The 24,945-nt window shown below is 35.4% G+C and overlaps 1 protein-coding gene across 4 annotated transcripts in view; it reads right to left on the bottom strand.

Moving 5' to 3' along the window:
- The window catches only part of SYT14 (synaptotagmin 14), an 80,655-nt gene that overhangs the window by 43,565 nt on the left and 12,145 nt on the right, over window positions 1-24,945 (bottom strand). The window contains exons 3-4 of one of the 4 annotated variants that reach the window (XM_079329726.1): window positions 10,586-10,750; window positions 4,036-4,254 (exon numbers count right to left, since the gene is read on the bottom strand). In XM_079329726.1, the coding sequence (XP_079185852.1) occupies window positions 4,036-4,254; window positions 10,586-10,750 (384 nt within the window). Of the gene's footprint in view, window positions 1-4,035; window positions 4,255-8,475; window positions 9,728-10,585; window positions 10,751-24,945 lie in introns of those variants that run through there. The other 3 variants (XM_079329724.1, XM_079329727.1, XM_079329725.1) reach the window with 3 other exon arrangements.

Genomic DNA, 24,945 nt, shown 5'->3' with positions numbered 1-24,945 from the left:
ATGAAAATTTAAATCCCTGAATTGCACAGAATTACCAAAAGTGCAACTAGAACATTCCATCATGAAAATACACCAAGAAAACCTGCAGAGCATATAGCTTTCTTCATTTCAGTATTAAAAACATTATACAAAATACCATGTGAGTTCTATACAAATATGCTGAAAAGAAAGATTAATATGGCCATCTAGAGGAGAAAAGAATGCTATGAAAACATACAACACAATTTTTCAGGCTTCAGAATATGATGCTTTTAGAGGCATGCAGCCAGAAAATGGATGCAATAAACTAAGTACAGAATTGATAACAAGCACATCTTAAAATAATATGTTCAGACATTTTGGTGGTCTAAATGATGCAAACATATTAATATTATACACATTTTTAGCAAGACAAGCAAAACATACAGGGTGTATTAATAAAGACAAGATATTTTTGTCTCTGTTAAATTTTGTGTATGCAGTTAAGTACATACACATCAAAACAAATGAATTTTAAAAGAGTTCAGAGCAAACAATTATCAGTAAAACTGTTTCTTGACTCCTTTGAAAACACACAGCTCACTATTGCACAATATAACATGTGAGAGAGATTAGCTGCTGAAGAGAAAATTCAGCTGAGAAATCCGAAGTTTTCTGAAAATTAAATATTTTCATTCCTCATACTACTCTATATCTGATGGAATGCATAGAGTCATGGAATCATGGAATGGTTTGTGCTGGAAGAGGCCTTGCAGACTACTTCATTCCAACCTCTCTGCCCTGGACAGAGGCACCTTCCACCAGACCAGGTTGCTCAGAAATACATCCAGCCTGGCCTGGAACACTGCTAGAGATGTGGCACTCACAATCTCTTGCCAACCTGTTCCAGTGCCTTGCTACCCTCACAGAAAATATTTTTTTTCCTTATACCTAATCTAAACCTACTCTCTTTTAGTAGATCTTCCAGATCTCCTTAAAACCACTCCCCCTTGTTCTTATCCTTAATGATCAGGGGCTGCTTTACTGGCAACGAGCAGGAGAAAATCAGTGGTGAGACAAAAATTAATTCTGTCCCTTCATCACTTCACTTTAACACTATCAAGTGTTATATGCTCAACATATGGACTGATCAGTGCCTTACAACAGAAGCACAGCCAAAATGTTAAAGACTTAGAAGTAGAAATTATAAACCACACATGAGAAAAGAGAAGCACACAAAGTCAAATACACTGACATTTTTTTCTCATATTAAACAAAGCACATAGGAACACACTGCTTGTTCCACAAGAGAGTCAAGAAATGGTTCTATCATCTTCTTTATACTTTTTATAAAAAATAATTCAATGTCCATAAAAGCCAAGTATTTAACAAAAAAATTCAGCATTCCTATGACATCAAGTTTTCTACAGATTTTTTTTCCAAGTCTAAGGAACAGTAAAGTTTTGCATTAAAAAAATCACACTGAAACATCTGGAATGCTGATGCTTCTCCCTCAGAATCAGAGATTTTTAATGTCACCTGCTAAGTGTACTGCTTCTCTGAACAAATATGAACAGCTTGGTAGTAATAATCTCTCCTTTATTTCTGAATGCAGGTCCTTTTCATGAGGATTTCACCTCTTTTCATCAAAATTCTGTGTTGGGCACCTTTCCCTCTGTAATGATCATCACATAAGACATACACTGTCTCTTCCTCTATTCTAAAACATTTTTATCATTGTGCAAAGATTCTTTGAAATAATTTAGAAAGAACATAAAAAGTACTAACACTAATTATTCCAGTATGCCACCTTCAGGTCACTGAGAAGTGAAAAATGTTAGGTTGTTAATCTGCTACCATGTCCAAAACTTTCTTTAATGGTATTGAATATAATTTTGTTGAGAATAATGGATTAATAAAATGAGACAAACTCCCCACTCTAATTTACAAGAACATATAATGTAGAATGCTTGCAGGCTCCCAAGAAAATAAGTTTATTCTCCATTCCTTGTAAAATGTGGGAAGAGAACACTCTCATAAGTAGCAGCAAAAGTAAAAGACTGACATTAATAAAGTTTTTGTGCAAGTAGAATTATGTGGTTAAAAAATAAAGTTTTTAAGTTAGAATGTTTTGATAGCTTTTAAGAAGTTTTTCATTACAATAAACTTAAAAATGGCATTTATATTCAGCCTGCTTCCAGAATGGAGAAAGCATTGAAAAGGAATAGGACCTGGTGACAGTGATATTTAGCAATAGAAGAATAACAAAATCAAGGAGGGGGTAACAACTGTAACTTTCCAGATGCAATATTTGGACTTGCCAAAAAGATTCTTTTGTCTTACATTGCAATAATGATACAGATTTGCAGACTGGAAACTATCACTCCCTGGATAAAACTCAGTAACTATAAATTCTGATTATTTAAAAGGAAGATAAGGAAGACAATAATAAATTTTTTTTAAAAAATGGATATAGGCTAGCACAATGTCTTTGAAGCTTAAATCCTATAGGGCCAAAGTAAAAAGCTCTGATGAACTCAGGACATTTCACTGAGAACATGAACTAGATTGGATTAAAAAATCTGTGCAATTACAACATAAAAAGAGGAATATAGTATAACTATGGCCATGTCAATTACTAGCCTCAGTAGTCTGCAGAGAGAGAAATATCTTATTCTAGATATCTGAAAGGAGTCTTCCTCTTTAAGTCTTGCACAATTCATATCTGGTATTATTTGCTAATAATTTTTCCATCTCCTCTTAATATGCATCATCATTCTTTCCCAACAGTGAAGAATCCATACAAAACCCTGAGTACCTTATCTTTCATACCCCACCACCAACACCGTTGAGAGAGCTCAAACATGCTTTTACTATCCCTATTCCCCCTCCATCACAGTGTTCAAGGATCAGTTTTTACCACCTGACCTCACTTCTGCATCCCCTTCAATATTTGCTGGAACTCAGACTACCTGCCTTCCTACAATTTAACAGCAAAAAAAGAAACTAATTTTCTGATGATCAGAAGAGAATTCTTTCACTCTGCAACTTACTTGAATTATGGCTTTCATGTCCTTCAGGTCTTAGCTTGGAATCATGAATGACCATGTACTAATTCCAAATTTCAACAGCAAGCAGACATTTATATAATTTAATTGCATCCAGTTGTAGAAATCCTGAATTTTTTCAAGCCCTTCTGGACTGTATACAACATTTAAGGTGAAATATCTTTTAATTACATGTATCCACTTTTTATTAGAAAACATTGAACACTAAAAACTTTTACATTTTAACATACTAAGGGAAAATACCTTACTATTATCCAGCACCTGTACCAGAATCTGACTTTTACCTAACTCCCAGAAAAGTTCACTTTTCATGCTTGAAACTGGCTACAGACACAATTCTCACACAACCATTTTCAAATACAAACAACATATCAACAAAACATTAACAGCAGAATTCTCAGCCTCTACATCAAGCTGCCACCCTAACTTAAAATCAAAAAATATATACCATGTAAGAAAATATCCACTGTTTAAATCCAACTTTTAGTACCATGGAAAATCACATTAATCTAATCTTTGTAGTAATTTCTTTCTGTCATTTCAAGAGAAGAAAAGATACAGAACATTTCAGAAATGCACACTGCAATGACCATATGCACTGCAGCCAATAACCAATTCCATTTACTTTGCTGTTAAAATAGCTTATCAATACATGAAAAACATGTCTTCTTTCTATTTATAATACCACAAATTCAACAAGAGTTGCCATGTTTCCTTCCTAAATCAAAACAGCTTAAATTGCCCCAAAAATGAAATGAATAATGATAAAATTAAATGAAACTTAATATAACAAGATATTGTATCATTTGTAGTATTTCTGGGAAAATGTATACAAGTGTGTGCTTTTCTTTTTTTTTTTTTTTTGAGCATGCACTAATATAAGACGTGTCTGGATATTTCTTGCAGACATTGACTATTTGCTAGCCAAGCTGCTCTCATCTTGGACTTACTTATCCAGAACACAATTCTGAAATTTGGAATAAAAGGAAGGCTTTTAAATCGCTCTTACCTTCATCTATTGAGGCTTCACTACTGTATCCATCATATTCTGCAGACAGGGGACTATATTTTTGTCTGGTTTCCCATATATAGTTTTTTTGCTGTCTGCCATCCACCACTGGCAGCCTGGAACTCTGGGTTCTAGACAAGGCCTCATGATATTTACCCAGTGCTTCATCTTCACTCTCAGATGATGAACCATGCTGGTCTTTACTCATATAAGAATTGTCTGTTTGAATAAAATAAAGCAAATCGACTACAGCTCAAAATAGAATACAAGAAAATAACCATAAGAGGTTATCATTGAAGATATTTAAGCCATTTCAATTAAAATTTTATTTTAAAAATGTCTTGTTGTAATTACAAGCATTGTGACTTTGTAATTGCTGAGAGCTTTTCTCATTTTCTGGAGGACCTGAAAGATAATTAAGCCCCAAAAAACATGCTAACACTTATTCAACAGAAAACAGATCAATTCACTTAAGGTAGCACATAGATATTCTTGAAACCCTTCATTAAGTAGGAAAATGCTTAAAATAATTTATGTGAAGTAAATCCAACACTGCTGCAATATTCCATTTGGATACCTAATACATCAAGCAAGCAGCTCCTGATCCTACATTCCCAACTGATTTTTGCTATGAGCATGTAGCATAGCATAGAAATGAAACTGATTTACAAAAGAAAGCCTACAACAAAATCATCTTTAGGAAGGTTATGCCAGTAGTGCTTAAACTCACAATAGCAAATGGGAAAATGCTAGTGAAAGATGCTTGCATGCACAATTTTATTTAACTTACAATAAACAGCTCCTTGTTCGATAACTGAAATTAATGCAGATTTTAACTGCAAACATCTGGCAACAGCAAAAATTACATGGGGAAAAATTATCTAGTTAATTCTTTTATAGCAGTTCTGTAGTGCCCACTCCTGTGGCCAGTGTTTTCTGACTACATCTCAAGCGTGACTTCCTCCCACAAATCAAAGATTAGCTCTATTTTTATTTCTGTAAAGAGAAAATTTCCTCCTTCCTTTTTTCCAAAGTTCAAACGGATTCTGCCCAAATTTAACATGCCTTGCAGAGGTTCTGTAGATCCCAGACTCTAATAGGAGTTCATGCAAACTCAGAAGTCAGCATTACCTCTAGTCTGAGAGCAGATCTATGGTATATGATTTGTCAGTGCATTTCCACTACCAGCAGAGCTTTGATCCTGTAATGCTCTTTCTCAGCTCCTGAATCTGAGGGAATGCTGTCTAACATGCTACCCAACCACATACAACTGCTTCTCCCCTCTCTGCTTTTAGGCCCTTAGCTCCAGATCTGCATTTCCACTCCCATGAGTGTCTGTCCTCATGCCCAGTCAGTCTCATTCCTCTGCCTGGGTATTCCAACTAAAATAGAGATTCAGCTTATTCAAAATTAAGCCAGTTAAAATTAAATTAACTCAATGTATACCAGCCATCTAGGCCTCTTACAGCCAAGTGTTTGTCTCCTAGTACTACAGAGATTCATCATTCCTACTTTTAGGAATAGCTTCCCATAGAGGTCTTCTCCCTGGTACTCATAGAGAAAAACCTCCACTGCAAGTTTAGGTAAGAAATCTTTTGGAAAGTTACATTTATCCAAGTAGAATCCTCTACCAAGTTCCTGCCTCCCAGACCCATACTCCAGGTTCTTGCTCCAAGCACCCACTTGTGGTTTCTCATTGTGATTTTTCTCTATTCTCTTTGGCTATTCAATCCCAAATTCACCTTACTTGCACCTGACCAACTACTCATGCAACCTTGGTCTTTCCACCTTCATATGAAGTTATCATTTCTCTCCACAGCTGCCACCCTTCCTAGTCCAAATCCCAAGTTACCATGTGCATCAGGACCTATTTGTTCTGGAAGTGTTTGTCCTCACATAGAATATGTTTATTCTCAATTCTTCTGTTCAAACTTCCAGTGTCCCTCAGTAACCATAAGCATCAAAGGCAGGGTACAACCTGCTCCATTCTTCAATCCCCACAATGAAGCATATGAGTGCAAATGGGATGGTCAGTGAATTTAACAAGCAAAGTATAAGAAGTGTTTACCATGTCTTTTCAAAAAGCAAACTTTCCAGAAATTTACAACTTTGTCAAACTTTGTCAAAGAAGAATATGAACATCTCTGATATGGGAGAGGTGCTCTCCCACATTTCAAGCACATATTTTAATACACAGAAGTGCCACAGCATCTTTGTTAAGCTGAGGTGAAATCTACCTTTTTTTTTTTTTTTTTTTGCACAAATACCCAGCAAGTTTTTCCCATAGCCTATTTTTGGAAACAGTTAAAGATTTTAAACTACAACTTAGGAAAAAAACAAACAATATGATCTCAGACATAAAGAATGCCTAATTTCTTCAGAATTCTTTCAAATTTGGCACACAATTTAGGAAACTCGTAATAAGGTCTTGAAAGGGAAATTGTTTCAGAAAGCCTCAACTGGATGTAGGGGTACCAGCTCTACACACAATGTGTACATCAACTTAATTTACTATTTATAGGAAAAATGGAGCCCTAAAAGACTTCTAAGGAGCAACTACATATTTCAACTCTAGACTATTAACTCAAGTCTAGCAGATATGGGTATTCCCATTTATAGATGGCTATAAAGCAAGTCCAATTTCAGTGATCATTTACTGAAAATATCATACCAAGTAGGATATATTCTGGCTAACACCTTCACTGCAAGAGGCTGCCCAGAAAAAGGAATCTCCTTTGCTGTAACACAGAGTAAAATTTTATATCTCATACAGCCCTTCAGGAGTTGAAACCTGCCAGGTTTAAACTTCTACAGATTTCCACAACTATAATAAAAGCAGAGCATACCAGGCCTAAAATACAGTGCTAGACATCAGTATTAGGTGCAGCCCTTAACATTACAAGAAATATATTCACAAATATGAAATAGGTTCATTAATCAGCCTTCATAAAGAATGGAATAGTACAAAATATGGCAGCAACATGTTTGAAAGAAGAGTTGAAAGTTATGTCTCTAATAATACACTGACTTTTGCAAGCAACCAGAAGTTCTCAATGACTGCATTTTTTTCCCTCCAGTTAATACCATAAAAAAGAGAATATGTACCATTATTATAAGTCATGAAGCAAGACCACTTCAGAGGACTTTAAAACCTCCTCAAAGTTTAAACATAAGCTATCCATGCAAATTTATTTCTTTTTAATTAAAAAGCAGATCAGTTTCAGTTTCTTGGGGAAAAATAGCTTCCTGTACATTAAAATAATAATCTCAGTGTTGTATGCCTTTGCTTGACACTTCTTATTTGATTTTCATACCTTATTTGGAAACTTCCCTAAAAGAATTTCTCTTTATGTTTATATATGTTCATTTATTTAGCAAACCTTTCCTTTATTTCACAGGTAATGAGAAAATATTAGCCTAATGAATGCTATTAATTTGCTTATTATGGGACCTATATGCCATTTTTGAGAGAATACACCTTACAAATATATTATTATGTAAAGAAATAGATAAGTTCATAGTTAATCATACAAACATGGAAAACACTCCTAATTCAAACTAAAAAAAAAAAAAAACCCAAACAAACAAAACCAAACCAAAACTCAACAAAGCAGATAACTGAAAGTTTCAGATAAGGAAACACACACAACTGAAGAAAAAATGGATTTCTATTAGGTAAGAATTCATTTCTTTATGGAATCAGCACCTCTGGAAAAGCATGTGTTGTTTTCTAAAAATTTACTATGCAGCCTGCAAAAGTATGTAAAATGGCAAGGTTTTACTTCTTACTCACAAACTATTATTGCAATTCCCTTATCACACTACAATTGGATGTCAAAGATGGCACATAAATTATCCATAACAACAACACAGGTTTTCTTGTGAGACTTAAACTTTAAGACAAGTCTCATTCACTTCTTTCTGTACTTAAAATCACTTAATTGCCACTTCTTATTGAGATTCTCATTTCTCATTCTGTCTTGAAATCACTATCTTAAGTATCCCAGAAATATTCTGAAGATCTACTGTAATGTAAATGCAAAAGAAGTTATTCCTTTTGTCATCATAGCACATCTTATGCAATGCTTCTAAAAGAAACAAAATAAAAATCACTTTCACAGAACAAGTATTAATTTCCAGTATTAATTAATTCATAGTTTTCAGCAGAAACCACACAAAGCTTAGAAGGCAAGAAAAACTGTAGAGAAAGAATAAAGTTAGAACATAGAAAAGGCATTTATTAATCAGTTCCTTTAAGTAATACTTTGGAAAGTAATTAACTTCCAAGAAATATCAACATAATTAGAAAATGAAGCACTGAAACAAACCTACTTTCACTCACAGGAAGCCCTATTATTAAATGTGTAAATTAGGTGAAAAAATAGGAAATGTAAGTTTCAGGAAAGGCTGAAGAATTCAGTTTGCTGACAGACTCCTCACCTTTTCCTGCTGTCTTCTTATTACATAGCTCTCTTTCTAATTTCTTTGAGCTTTTCCTTTTACCCTCATTAGCAGCTGCAGCTGACGCACTGTCTTCATCTTTCGAGACAGGTTTTCTTGTTCTCTCTAAGAAGGCTTCAGATTTCTTTTCTTTGATTTCATTAAGGCAATTGGGATGGTCACTGTGCATCTTCTTCAAGCTGGAGTCTGATAATTTCTCCTTCTGTTTTGTTTCTAAATCTTGGGGAACATTCCTACTGTGCACTTTATCAGAATCTTTAAAATCAGCTCCAGGTGGTTGTGGTTTCTCTTTTTTATGCTCACGATTCTTCGAATTATCTGATACTGCATATAGACAATTATCTTGCTCCTCAATAGATTGCTCCACTGTAAGTTTTTTACTTTTCAGGTTACTATCTCTCAAGGACTTATCATTTACAAAACACTCACTACTTCCCCTTGCTACTTCCCTTTTAAAAGGTCTTCCTCCAGTGTTCAAATCCTGAGGTACTTCTGTATCACTGAGAGGATTATTATCTGTGCCTCTTAACTGGTTTTTGTTCAAGACACGGTCAGATACTCCAACTTGACTTGTACCTTTTTTCACAAAATCTAACGAATTGGAATTATGAGTCTCTTCATGTTCTGCAGCACTTCTCTTTGTTTTCATATTAATTTCCTGAGAATGAGTTAATGATGGTGTGTGTTCCTCTCTGCCTTCCACAGGTTTATCACCCTGCGTTCTGGAGCTCTCATCTTCTGCCCGCAGGCCATTGATCATGCTTGTTACTTGCTCTGTCACTGAGTCAGCTACAGAGTAGCCAACCTCCCCAACAACACTGGCCAGGTCATCCACAGCACTGCTGAGCGTGTCCACCAGGGAAGACACTGAGGGAAGGCTCAGATTTTGGTGAAGGTTTCTAAAAAACGCCATTTGTCCAGCCTATGCAGCAACAGCTCAGTGAGGTCCTCTGTTTCACAAACTGATCACCTCTGCTTCTTCAGCTTCAATTTCAGAGCTATTTGCCTTTGCTATCTCAAAAATCAATATATTTACCAGGGGAAGTTGCAGCTTTTCTCTTTTCATTCAATAATCATTGAAAATAATAACAAAACAGCTAAATAAATATCTTGAAATGAAGCCACAATCAACCAGCAAAACCATAGTCTTTCATCAACTGCAGCATCAACTAACCATAATAAATTTCATTATTTTCAAAAACAAGACAATTGTGTGAGATGGATTTTTTTTTTTATTCTAACCTGTGAAGAAGAAGTTGTGAGACATTTAAATTTTCATCAATGTCACACTAAAACAAGCTTTTAACACAACACAACACACATCGTGGAGACTTCTTCACCCCAAAATATTTGTTGTCTTTGACATAAGGTAAGGTATTTTGGAATATCAGGATTTGTTTTGTAGCAAAAAAGGAAGTTAGTATGACAGACAATATTTTTGCTTCCTGGAAAATTGAAAATAAAAGTTTATCTCCATTTTTTAGAGAGGTAGAGGGGAAGAAGGTCTCTTCGATTTCACATTCTGTTCTCTGGTGCCTGTCTTATTCTCTCAAGTCAGCTAACAAAGCCTGTTCAATTTTTATAAAACTGTTTTACCAACCCTCAATATCTTTTTCAAAGCTTAATTTCTTTCATTACACATGATCCTTAAAGACCTTGTTGTATTAAAAGATAATCATTAGTGTGTTAGTCAGATATAAGGTATCACTAAAATTATTCTTCAAAATTATTTTCCAGGTAAATAAAAGCAAGACCTTGTCCAAAAGCATGGCAAAGGGTTTTAACAGGCTGAGTGAAAATCCAATAATCCCATTCACAAATTTACCTGAAAAGATTTAATTATACAAAATCATGGAATGTTTAAAGTAAGTTCAAGGGTATTCTCAGAGTGCAAGAGAAGTATCTCTCCATAAGTAAATCCATCTCTTTGGTTATACAGCTGTTGAATTTCTGTGGCTTGTGTATTCAAAGGTTTGCTCCTTTCAAGTACTGCAGTCACAGGAAAAGCCAACATTGTTGTGTTGCTACATCCTTGTAAAAATGTTCATTCTTATAATTAAATGTAATACACTGTATGTTGGATACTTACAAAGTTTATCTTGTGAATTCTTTCTTGTAGTGTATCCTGAATCAAGATCTGGGAAACCACTAACATTTTCAATACACATCTTCTTATTAATATATAGGAAAAGTAGCAACATGAGAACAATGAACACCCCGACTGCAGACAGGAATCCAATTGCTTCCGGAGATACTAAAAAAAACAGAAAGAAACACATTTTTGAAAACCTTGAAGTAGTTTATAAAGTTGTAATATTATCAGAAATTATCACTATAAATACTTTGAAAGATGCAAATATATATGCAACATGTAATTAAACCCCCACCATTCAAATCTGAGTTAATATTTAACCATCTTTTCAAAGAATAGAAAAGCATCTGGTCCTAATCTGAGAGGGACTGACACTGAGAGCAAGAGGTTCTGATGGAGGATTGGACAATCTCTGCAGAAGAATGAGGAGATCATCAGAAGTTGCCAAAACCAATGATTTCTGATGGAGCACCTGAGAGACAGCACTGGAAAGGAGCTAAGTGCATACCACCTTCTTGAAGTTTGGGTATCTCTGCTCAGGGCCAGCTCTGAGACTGCTGCTGAAGAGGGACTGAGCCCTTGTCCTGTTCACCCTGCTATGTCCAGCACCTGGCTCCTCTTCCCTCAGGGATCAGCTGGCCCACTCTGCTCCCTGGTAAGCAGGATACTTAATGAGCAAAAAAACAGAGTGAGGAAAACAATGTACATCCACTTGCATATGAACCAAGAAAGAGCTGATAGAAAGTGGAATAGAGATACAGCACACTTAAAACCAGGTAGAGGGAAAAAAGGCCAAAGTGGACTGACATGTCTTAGAGACTATGTAAAATAAAGAATATGCAATTGCTGTTAACCAGGTAACTGCAAGGCAGTTTGGGGATCTTTGAAAGGTGTAGCATCTTTGACATCCACGAGCATCTAACAACATCGATTACACCATTTAAGACCAAGATTATCAAGGAACAGGTTTTAGAAATATGAAATCTGCAAATGGATGTGGCAAATTGAAGAAATGGGGAAATAGTGTCTAAAGGGCGGCTTGTTTATTTGAAAGGAGAGTGTCAGAGTAAGGGATATAGAAGAGCAGCAAAAACAAAAGTCTAGAAATGTGAGAAATAAGCAACAACTTATACAGGCAGTTCATGAACAAGAGTGGGAAGATCTTTTGAAAGGAGAGCAGATGCCCAAAGACTATAATGAAGCTGAGTGCTTCATTAATAAAGACTGCTAGGATGTCAGAGGGAAGGATTCCTAAGGTTTCCTTAGGAAACCCAGTGGACTTTTCACAAGGTCTAAATCCAAAAAACTTGAAGCAAGAAGTTAAAACGGTGACAGGACTGCAAATTTATTATGCAATAGGGTGGGAGGTTAAAGTGAAGGGTTATAAAAGTGCAATTCAATAATATTTGGGTGCATTTTACAGGCAAAAATGTGATAGAACTCAATAACTGCATTCAATTAACAACCGTGTAAAGCATTACAGAACTGTGATTCCTAGTAATATGTAATAGATTAATTAATCTGTTAACTGGTTTATCAGTAATGTACTGATAATTAAGAAACATTATAGGTTTAGTTGTGTCTCAAACCTGCATTCTAAACAGGAAGAGTAACACCTAAGTGTAAATTTTGTGGCCATTACACACAGACAACACATCTTTCAGAACTGAACACAACTGCATTAACCTGGATGAGAGGTGGGATTTCACATATCCCTTTTCTTCCTGCTGACTTTGCAAGACTCTACACTCAACTCCATAAATTCTGTCTTTGGGGGGTTGATTTTTTTTTTTATTTAATAAAGATTTATAAAGCTTTATCATATTTACAAATTCTGTTTGCCAAGATCTTGGCACTTCACTTTAGGACTATAATGCTGCATCTTTCACTATTTAAAAAGGAGTGGGATTAAAGAAAAATTGGCAACAGACTCAGCATTCTCAGAGATGTAATACAAAAGGACAAGACACAAGAGTCCGAAATAACTACAAGAAAAGTTCCAATTGGAGATGAGGCGGGAAAAATCCAGAATGAGAGGAGTTTATCACTGGAACAGATTGCCTAGATCAGTTATAGAATCCAACTTCAGTGTTATCCCTGCTTTGAGCAGGGGACTGAACTGCAAATTACTTTCCCAGGAGCCTTCCAAATGAAATCATTCTCTGATTCGACATATGCCCTTTGTAAATCTGGGCTCCTACATCTATGTAAAAGTACTGACTGAGAAACACATTCCACAAATTCCTCAGTTCCTTTTGCAGGATGACAGGGAACATTTGTGTCTGTGGTGCTGTTCCTAAATTATTATACAGGTGTCTTTTAAATCTGACAAAGAAAGAAAGATCCACAGAAATGTGCCTTCCACCATGAAAAATAAATTGGACAGATTTGCATTTCTGTTTTGAGCTGGACATCCAGACCTATCTAAAACTGACAATTATTTTTTTGCTTTACTTCTTACCTCTGACCAGAAGAGATCACGTAATGTTTTGCCTAAACCATCCCTGAAAATTTTCAAATGAAAAGGAACTTGCCAACAACTTCAAATGAGACATCCTGCTGCATTAAGAAGGGCAACAAGGTGAGAAAAGTGGATTTCTACTCTGGAACAGAGAGGAAAGGCAGATTTTGCTTTTTTTCTAATTATCATGAACTTTAGCATGTTTTATTATTTGTCAGGTGTCTATTTACCATTTTCATGGAATCTTCCCACACAGGAACACTCTGAGATTTGACAAAAGCCTCAGTTCATATATATTATTTTTTGACCTCAAAGCTTAACAGATGAAATCTCCCAAAGTTCTGCTTTGGCATAATCCCACCCCTTCCAAGGCTGCATATGGATAACTGAGAATATCTGAGGCTATTGGATCAACACTCAGTTTTCTCTGAATTATTGATTCTGACCCAAATTAGACTAGAGATAGGGCCCAGAACAGAAAATCTTCATTTTCAATAACTTCCAGCCACGATACCTATCAAACACAGATGCAGTGGCAGAAAAGGCAGCAGGAGGGAACTGTGATTCACCAGAACACAGGGACCAGCAGAAGTGAAAGAGCAGCAGAAGGTGGCACAGGTTAATGATGCTCAGGAAGGAAGTCAGTGTGAGATATGAAGAAAGTGTGTCACCAATTTGAGGTACACAGAACAAGCCAGAAAGTGATGAGAAGGCAAAAAAAGAAGACGGATCAGAAGGCAGATAAAGATCATGGGTCCTTTGAATGAACTGTGAGAAGGACTGCTTTCTTATTGGAGCAGGCTGTCCTAAGCAACTTTGCCTAAATTCAGGGTCCACACTGCTTTGAGGAGGAAATTTAACTGAATTCCAGTCATGGAATGATTCTCAACAAAGGGCAGTGACAGTTTCCTTTTAATAGGATACATTAATTGTACAACATCTTATGGGGAAACACTCTCACATGCCACATTTGATCTGTAGGTTTAAATTTTTTAATTTTTTTTTAAATTTTTTAAATTTTTACTTGTGCTTACATTGCTCAGCAATCAAACTGCTTTGATTCATCAAAATATGTGCTTAAGGAAGTTAACCATAACCTAAAAGGAACTGAAAGGTGAATACTTCAGGGTTTTTGTCTCCAGTACTTTCTGGATACTAAGCAGTTAAAAAAGGCACTGTCTGAAAGCCTTATAGTTCTCTATGGAAACACAGTATCTGATGACATTTTTCTGGAGTGAAAAAAGAAACATTGGCTGATACCTTACAAAAAGAACGAAACTTTAGCTGCAGCAAAACTAATTAATTATTTATGTCATTCAGTGTGAACATAGGACTTGAAAATTATATTTCTGTATCAATTTGCACTCATGTAAAGAGTCTTAGAATACTTGTTCACAGATTAGGTAAATTATCAAACTGAAACCCTATAAAATATTACCATTATAAAGCCAGGGGGAAAAAATGCACTTCAATTTTCCACATGCAATGTGTACAGATTGCCATCTATGAATACAGATTTTATACATGGCATTAATCCTTCAGTTAGTTTCTCAGCTTAAGTGTCAAGCAGGTACACTTCATAGACAGAAAAAAATTTAAAGTTCTTTTTTGCATTGAAATTACATCTATGCCACATTCACCAGAAGCATTTTTTTGATTCAAAATATATTGTAACAAATTCTGAGTTGTCTGGGAATTAATTGTACCATGAAAAGCATTCTAAAAACTCTCAGAGCTTCTCAGTGCTTTCTTCTACTATCAGAAATCAGTAGAAAAGCAGTATTTTCTCAAAGTCACACTTTAAATTCAAAGGTCCTACTTGAACCCAGTTCATAATTATTTTCCATTCTTAAGAAAAACAACAATGAAATTCTGAATTTATGTTTGAAATTCACTATAATATAAGACAGTCTTAGAAACACCAAAAGAACAAGCGTCTTTCTACACAGTTACCAAGATCAATTGAACTGCTGGCTATGGAAGTGGCATAGAAAGTCACAGTCATTACAGAAATATTATGTTAACAACACTTTTGTTCTTATCATCACTAGAATCAGAAGTATTAGAACACAGAAACTTACCATCTCTTCATCTTAAATATCCAATTAGCTCTTATTTCTCAAATAATAACTTGCTTGTTATGACATACTTTTTCATTAAAAAAAGATGTTTCAAACTCTTCAGAAAACAAAGACATTTTCAAATATATACGACCATAACAAAAAAAATCCTCAGATGTTAATATCTAGTTGATTATTTTTGGAACTTTCATATCATACCACTCTACATCACACCTCTACTTAGCTAGCAATGTACAAAGCCACACAATTATCTTAGTGATGTTTCCATTATTCATTCACAAATGCAATATTATCTCTTTTGTACACAAAGCAAGTAACTAGGGGATATTATCTGAAAAATGCCAATAACTTTTAGGATCCTAGCACAGAAAAAAAAAATTAAATTTAATATGTAAGCTTGTTTTTAATTATAACTTGGGTTTGGGGTTTTTTTTTTACAACTTGATTTAAGACATGTTAGCCCTTTAAATTCTTTTAAATATACAGAATTGTTTTGCATTTAGTCCTGAAGAAGAATGATTTACTGTTATTCATTTTTTACACCATTACATCTTCATTCAATGAAAATAAACTGTGCTGTCCAGCTCAAAACCTTTTCATCCACATGTCATTCACTGCTGCTTGTCACTTATTTCCAACTTTGTTACTTGCATAAGAAATTAACATATTTTTAGAAAGCTGAGCAGGTTACTGAACAAAACAAGATTTGTGCCTTGACTGCTTTTTCGCCATGCTTGAATTATTTATCTCCAAACAGGATATATTTATTGTTCACAGACAACTCATAACAGAAAAAAACAAACAAATCCCTATATACCTGAGTATGCTCACAAATGAAATACTTTGATCAAATTACTCAACAGGAGTAGGGACTGCCCATTTACATGTAAATTCTTTTTTACTAATTACATTGGATTGTCTCTTCCTTAAAAATAAGTAACTGAACTTGAAGGCTACCTAAGATTTCATGTTCTTTCTAAACAGCTTTCCTTTCACAATGGAAACTCAATGCATAAAGTTTTACAGCAATTTGTGAATTAGTACATAATTAGTATCTTTCTGTTTGCTGGAGTAGTTGAAGAAGCAACAACTGAATAGAACCCTTTTTACCTAAACAAAATGCTGCACCAACAGGGGGTAATAGTTCATCCACTGTTGTCTTAGAATTCTGACTTAAGACGTTAAATTCTTGACTACCTGCACTGTTTCACAAACATTAACTATATATGGCAGCATCACTACTAGAATGCTTTCCTATATTAAAAAAAAACAAAAGCAAGTGTACAACAAAAATTGACTAGCTGAAAATTGCTGCTAAAAATCAGTGATAGACAATAAACTCTAAACATTTTATTGAACACATCAAAAGAAAATTCCAAATATATCCTATGATTCCTGTTTTATTCTTTGTTCTATCTCTCATGTAAAACACTAGACTATGTAATTCCCTTCTAAAAATTTACCTATTTCTTCTATGTTTTGCCAAAACAAGCATCAGGAAGTCTTGTAGCTCAACTTAAAACACACCATCACATCTCATATATCAATGCTTTTAATTTTTTAGTTACATTTAGGTAACGTTAAAACTGAAGCTTCTCTGCATAAAGATGCTGTCCCCTCCAATTCAAACTCACATTTTGCCTTTCCTTATGCAGCACAGACTTCTTACTTTGGCCCACTACTGATCTCAGCATACTATGCTCAATATATTTTATTCTGCCATTCTTATGATGTTCCCTCCTTCAGGTTTGATGCTCCTGCATCTCGCACTTGGTTGTACAGAAAGTTTACACACTCTCCAATACAAATTACAAGCCCCTGCACCATGAGCAACCTGTATGCAGGATACAAACCCTAAATTATAGAAATTTCAAATCAGCATGAACTTGAAATGACAATCCAATTTCAATGCAAAACTGAAAAGAGCACTGCATTTCCTAAATAAGAAAACAATAAACAATTTTAGCAACAGGAACCTCTCAGAAGTTTCTGAAGTCTGGCAAGAATGAAACGACAATGAAAGTGGTTCTATTTGGAATAACAATGCCCTTCAAACAGACCTTTCAAAGAAATACTGAGAAACACACAAAATTTTTATTATTTGAAACTATACGTGATGGCACTTTTCAGTTAATTTCTAAAAAAGATCATATTAAGCAAAAAATAAATGTGTTTGTTTACATGAAAAATCTACTGGAATTAGTGTACCATGAAAGCCAAACTGGTTTAACTCCACTGTCATTCCTATTCCAGTGGAAATTTACCAGAAATAATAACAATTTCTTAATCATTCAGTTTATGTCACTTCACCCTGGCTGAGGGATATTATGCACTGCTACCAAGACAAAGTAGGTCTTTTTCCCTTTGTTTCTTTAATATCTAATTACAATGACTAATAACTAAAGTACATTTTAACATCAAGATTCCAGGAATTCTTAAACACAGGAAAAAATTCTAGAATGTATTTTAATTACCAAACTCAGTTTATTTGATTTTATTAGGGTCCACTAAGTTATTTGACTAAATAATTGCATCAAATAGAGTTAATTTACTTCATAAAATACAATTCTAGAGCCATAGAATATCCTGAGTTGAAAGGGACCCACAAGGATCAAAGTCCAATTTTCAGCCCCGCACAGAATCATCCCAAAGAAGTGCATTGTCAAAATGCTCCAGTGTTGGAACCCAGAAGCCTGGGAGTTCTGAACTTTCTTTGCTTTCTGACACTGACCCCCAGGAGAGCACTGCTTTTGACTTGAGGCCTTGGAGAAGGCTTGCAAATCTGAGAGATGGAGTTAGAATCACTGGTGTATAGTTAGAATAGAAGTGTATAATTTTACATGGTGAAGAGTTTTGGATTTGGGGTTATTAGAATATAGTAATAGGTATGGGACAAGAGGGAGGGGTTTGGGCATTGCATCTTTCTCCTTTCTGTTCCTTCTTCCTTCTTCTTCGTGATTTCAGGTAGTAGTTTTTGGTTGGATAGTTAGTGCTACACTGAGGGTCACAGGGTTATTGGGACAAAAGTATAAATTATATAGGTGCTCACTTTTAATTGAACGGTTTAAAAGACTTTGTAACTAGCTAGATTCACCTCTATTTTGCTTTCTTCTTTTTCAGCTGGTAGCTAGAAGTGCTGAAGAACTCTCTGTACTTTAGAAAAGATTTAATAAACAACTAAGTCCAAACAACAAATCCGCCTCCTTTGTGTTTTAATCCTGACTCTGAGTGAAGGCAGAAGAAAATGAAGACAAGCCACTAATTGAGTGGTGCCAACCCATGACACTCCTTGAGCTCTGCCAGGCTGGTGCTGCTGTGACCACTGCTCTGGGGAGCCTGTTCCAGTGCCCACCCATCCTCTGGGTGAAGAGCCTTTTCCTGATATCCAATTTAAACCTTCCTGACAGAGCTTCAGGCCATTCCCTCAGGTCCTGTCCCTGTCACCACAGAGGAGAGATCAGTGCCTGCCCCTCCTCTTGCCCTCACCAAGAAGTTGTAACTGCAATGAGATCTCCTCTCAGTCTCCTCCAGGCTGAACAGACCTTGTGACCTCAGCCACTTCCAACTTACAGGTTGTGTTAAAATCAGCTTGGTTCATTACATTAACTACATCCATAACTGCACAATACTGCCTGTGGCAGCTCTAGTACTGCCTCTACAGATTGTCTTTTCCACAATTCCTTTCTTGTTCTTTTAAAATACCATGCTGAAACTGTCTTTTGCTGATAAATTTAATTACAGAAAAAAGAGGACCCTTGGCTCCAAAACACCACTGATCTAAAAAAGAATTTAGAAATAACTGAAGCTATACTCTGAAACAAAGATTTAAACTTTTGACAGAAATCTTTTAATTCCTAAATCCTCATGTGCTGAAAATGTTGCCAGCCTGCCATCCCTGCTGATTTATCAGTCCCTCAATACCTTTTCTCTCTTACATGGAATTCATCTCTGATTAAGTAGTATCTCACAACAGAAATCTCTGAAAAGAAACAGTGAAGGAAGCATCACATTTGCCACTTGGAATAGACACTGATCATGGAATCATCTTGATTACCTCCAAATCCCAATAATCTGTTGCAATTACATAGCATATTACATGACTATTATCCACACAGTGGGTAAGAGAACAGCAGTGATTATAATTTTTTTAATGGTATTCTCAAATAATCCTCCCAAAGCAAAGTATTAAAGACCCAGAGGGGTCTAGAGACTTGCAGTTTAAAAGTAGCTCTCTATGACAGGGAAAGAAAAATAATCTGTGTAATAAAAATATTTTAAGACCTCAATTTTCCCTATCAGACACTATAATTAACAACAAAGCATGAGACAATCCATGTAATCCAACAGTAATTAATCAGGATATACAACAAAGTACTGCATAGAGAAAATGATTATATGAACATGAGAACTTGAGTGAAGAAATGCCAGGGTTTGGATATAGCAAAGTTCTTACATACAAAACTTGCCACAGAAGAAAAGACACTGCCATAGCTGGACTTAAGTGACTCCAGTAGCTGCTGCTTTCCAGAAGATTCCAAACACAGGAGAACACATAGAAATAATACTCTGCTTCCTGTATGGGCATCAGTAAGCTCAAAGTAATTACTTTGTATTGAATTTTCTCTAACCCAACACATGCACATACAGACTACTTTTCCAATGGAGTGCAAATTCAGAATATATATTCTGGTGGTGTTAATTTTAACCTTTTTTTTTTTTTTAAACGTGTAGCAATATGTCTAAATATCTCCCAAGTATTTGAAGTTTACTATCCATGAGATAAATTTGCTTTTCAAGCCTTGAAAGAAAGTATTAATTAATACTTTCTTCATATATTATAAAAGTAGCTTAATTGTTTCCACTTTCTAAATGAAGAGTTTTTATCCCTCTTTGTAAAAAGAGAAAGTGCACTTTGTACTGTGCAAATCTGAACCTCTAAATGAGTATAGAAACAACATTTTACATTAATGTGGTGTTATCTAATTTAAAGAAATTTGCTATAATCTGTGGCATCATCCTTCTCTTGATGAAGAACAAGTAGTTGTAGCTGGATGACAGCAGGAAGAAAGGGGAAAATTATTTTATTTCTTTATCAGAGGCAGTTACTTGGTGTAGACTATCACAAATAGGGTAAGATAACTTGAGTACCAGATAAAGTTGACTTTTCAACATAATGTTTCTACTGTAAAATGAAACTAATGAATAAATGTTACTTTATTCCATTAGGACTAAATGCAGTTGTCAGCTTAACATTCAGATACATGCAAATGGATCAGAATAGCTGACCAGAACATTAAAGAGGAATAGTTCTACTTAAAACATACTTCTGACAAAGCAAAAATTCACACCTTCTTATCTTTTCAAAATTATTATTACAAGTGACATTTTTCATTGTCAGACAAAGACACTGGCTTTTTGCAACTTCTCTTTTGCATATTAAAGAGAGCACTTCTGTTCCATTCTTAGTCACAAAGTCAGTTTGCTGAATAATTTCCTTTGTTTGCAAGACTTCCACAACAATAGAAAGGAAAGAACATTCTGCAAAAGGAAAAAATGGCTTTAAAATAATTTTTAAACCTCTGTGCAACTCAGCCCTTACTTGGATACTCCATCTACATTTCAATGAATTAAGTACAAAACACACTGCTGAGTTAAAGGCATCACTTTGCACTACTTCAAAAATAAACAAGTGAATAATGTTGGGTGAAAGAAACCTAAAAATAATATGGCCATATATTTTCTCCTTTTCAGTCACTTCCATGTCACACAGTGAACACATAGCAGAATATATTGAAGAGGAGTTTCTTCAGTTACAGCTCAATATAGTAAACATTCATAACAAACCCATATTGTTTGTACAAACAGAACCTGAAACAGCCTTAATTAAAATATTACTAAATCTAACAAGAGCTAATTCCAAGTTAGACTTGCAGCTGCACTACACAGCTAAAAAAAGAGATATTTTCTCTCAAGTATAAATCTCAGGTTCCTTGAATTCTTTTATGTTCATAGCAAATAACCAAAGGAACAACTTAACACAAATATCCTGACTCTCTCAAAGCCAGCTGAATACTAGGAATATCCAGTAAAAAGACAAACTGTTAACTGAGTAGTTTCAGAGAAACTCTGTCACCTTCTGCTGTCAAAAACTAAACAGGACTCTTCTTTCCACAGCCAGGTCTTCAATTTGAATTGTCAGACACTGAATAAATGTGTGAATACAAACTTGCATTAAATAATTGAAGTAAACAAGAAGTTAATATATAATAAAAGCAAGAATCTATTTTTCATTTTTTCCAATGCCCAAATTTCAACGATGTGTAAATATAAAATTGCACAAACCCTTCAACTACTTAACTGTGTTAAACATAGGAGACACATATTTCAGTAATTCCCAAATAGCTGATCCTACATCTTTCAAGTTCTTTTTACAAGCTGGGAAGTGACTTGTTCAGTATTTTGTAGTTATTAGATGTTATATAACAGCCACAAAATACTCCCATTTTCAGGACACACACTATATTCATGCATTTAGAAGAAGCCTCTTTAAAAATACATAAGAATTCATTTTTAAGGCCTTCCAGAAAAGCCTATTAGTAACCTTACTCCTGATAAGCTCTTTGTAGATTCTTCTCAAAAATGTATGAATCTGCTAAAAGGAAACCATGTAAAAAACCTTATAAAAGTACTGCAATCCTTTTTGTTCAGCCTAGAAGGGGACCTACCACAGTCTCTTGGGCAACTACAAAACTATAACATTAATGTGGCACAGGAGGAGGCCTGTGCCAGAAAATTGCTACATCTTTGGGTAGCAAATTTGAGTCCTGTATCAATACCAAATTGGGATCATATTTATACTAGAACTGACATAATCTCAGATATTCAATGATCATTACAACTGGTACTTGCAAACCTTTGAGTCTATTATTTTGACTAGCCTGAGAAATACAAAATCTTAAAAATAGGAAAAGTGAGGTTTCAAGTGAGGTTTTCATTTTTACAGCTGGATAATCTTAGAGCAGACTTTTCCTTTTTAAGGCTTAGATTTTGCTATAACAGCTATGCCTTCAACTACAGCTAAGAAGTTTTCATTATGTTATTTGAGCTAAATGGTGTAGTCACATATAGTTTGAAGAACTTTCTGGTCCCTTTCCACATTTCATCATCTGATACTCCAAGGTCCCTATTTTCCTAGCAAAAAAATGAAAGGACAGGCAAGAAAAATGCAATTTAGGAACGTGTGACTTTGCTGACTAGAAAGAAAAATTAACCACTAGCAATAGGTGCTCTTCAAGTCATATAATCCCCATATAAATTGTAATTACATTCCATCACTTGAAACCGGAAAGTTTTCCCATGCATTATTCATAGAAGACACATGCTTGCATGCTTACTTTTCCCTTTTCCCTGCTCAGTGCAGGAAAAATAAGATGGACCATCACTGTTTATCCTATCAGCTGCTTCTCAAAAACCACGTACTTGGAAAGATGGACAGACAAGCAAAGCACAAGTGTGCACTGGAAGAGCTCCAGTTATTTAATGCAGGCTATTTACTACTAATAGTAAATAGCTTCCTTTGGAGGTTCCACATGGGCATTCACAGTTACTCACCATCCCCTGGCAGAAAGCACAAGAGGCTTTCAGGCAAACACCAAAAGGAGAACTGTTTTGTCACCAGCTCTCAAAGCCTCACAGACAGTATTCAATGAAAATAAGGGAGTGGATGAATGCCAGGAGTGCTGGAATGGGAATGTACCCTCCTGGTGCCACAGTCACCAGAGAAAAAGGAGAAGGGCACACTGCAACCTTAGCCAGCAAGACTGCAGGGAATTACCCATGTGTCAATGTGAACATTTAATCTGTCCATTCAACTTCTACTGTGAGCTCACAGATAAAAAAATGGCTTGGCTTTCAGGGCACAGCCAAGAGATGGGAAACTCCATCCTGTATAAGCCTGACATGAGCACTCAGTGACATTAAGGACAAAGCTGATTTGACCAGCTCAAGACTGCTGGCAGCCAGGAGTTCTCAGCTTGGAAATGCCTTTCTATTCTGAGGATGGCAGTAGAGATCTTGAGTCTGCATTCTTATCCTGGCAAGCAACAGCTGGACAACTGGCTAATAAAGTAATCCTTAGAAGCCTGGCCTTAGTCAGACAGTAAGAGCATCTTGAATGTGCATGAGAAGATGTAAAGCCTTTAATAAAGTAACCAAAACCATACATGACTGGAAGATTTGCAGTACAGTGGCAATCACCTTCTGCTTTAAAGGTACATATTGAGTAGAGAGTGAAGACAGACAAGAGTGCACCAAATCCATGCACCACAAGGAGAAATTTGTCAATAACATAGGGCACACAAGGTTAAAATATACATGGAAACTCATATGAACTAAAAAGGAACCCAACATAATGCAAGCATAAATGGCACTAAGAAGATATTTCTCTTTTAATCACACTTACCCCTGGGCTAATTTATAACCACCAATGCTAAAACAAAGTCCCGTGCTATTGTTATTTAATTTATTGTGTCAATGGCTAACAGAGCTTAGAATTCAATGCTCAAATATAACACAGAATCCTAAAAAAAATACAAAAATCCACATATTTTAAAGTTAACTTCTCAGCACTTAATATTAAAACCATACAGCACTGTCTCCAAGAATGCAGAAAACTTGCTTTTTCTTAAAATCTGTACAGCATCCTAAAATAAATAAGGATTAGCAAGATTAACAGATCTTGGAAGTTTATCAGAGAGCTTTCTGAAATTCCAATGAGTTTCATAATTCAGAAAGATAAACAGGACATATTACAGAGAGAATACAGAGCACTCTGTGTACCGACTTATCCATCAATGGAAAAATAGAGACAGCAATAAAATGAGAAAATTCTTCTTCCCTTTCGAAATGAGAAAAAATTTTAAAAGGCTAGATATAAATGATTCACAGTTTAGAAAAGGGATGTTCTTAATTACAGTACTGTAACACATACACACCCAAAAATTCTTTCAACAGATATATGGAAAAGATGACTTGTGACCATAAAGCTGTTTTGACCTTAACTAGTCTAACTAATTCTGAGATTAGGCATTGTTAAACAAATGTTTCAATAAACCCAAACAATTTTACCAAAATGTCTCAGTGAACGCAATGGAAACTAAGAGGACAAACAAAATTCCTTCCCACAAAGTATGACGTGGTTTGAGAACACTACGGAGCCATTCTAACACTAAGTTGCTGTCCAGAGTCTTGCAGCTTTACTCCTTTCCCACCACACTTTCTTACTCCTTCCTTTTGAAAGCACTGAGACTCTTCTGACCTAACCAAGACTCAATTCAAGGACATAATCCTCGAAGAAACTTCTTTTTTTTTCTTTTGGATTAGCTTTTGGATAGGAAGACAGAAATCCAACAGCAATTGCTGCAGGAAGGGTTGCCAAAAGGGACAGAAAACAGAACAGTATCTAGCCTTTACATCAGCTGGGCTGTTCTGCTGAGCTCCAACTTGAGTCACTGTAGCTCAGCTTTAAGCTGTAACAGCCCTCCCTGGAGCACAGCCCTGCTCTGTGCTCTGTTTTACTATTGTTGCAGCTGTTTCAAAGAAGCATGAGTCATTAGGCTCTCACCTGAAATCAGAGGCAGAGATTGCCAGTTCATTACATCAGTTTTTTAAAAACCTACTCACAACTTTTTATTAGTACTGAAAATTACATCATCCTGCAAACAACTGGATAAAACAAAGATCAAAGTTTTCATGGTAACCCATCACAGCCAAACATTAACAAATTCCATGTAACTCTGCATTTTTTTTCTCTTGTG

Source organism: Erithacus rubecula (assembly GCF_903797595.1).
Source record: "Erithacus rubecula genome assembly, chromosome: 2".
Lineage (NCBI taxonomy): Eukaryota > Metazoa > Chordata > Aves > Passeriformes > Muscicapidae > Erithacus > Erithacus rubecula.
Note: the sequence above shows the minus strand (reverse complement) of the source record. Positions and strands in the feature narration are given on the sequence as shown.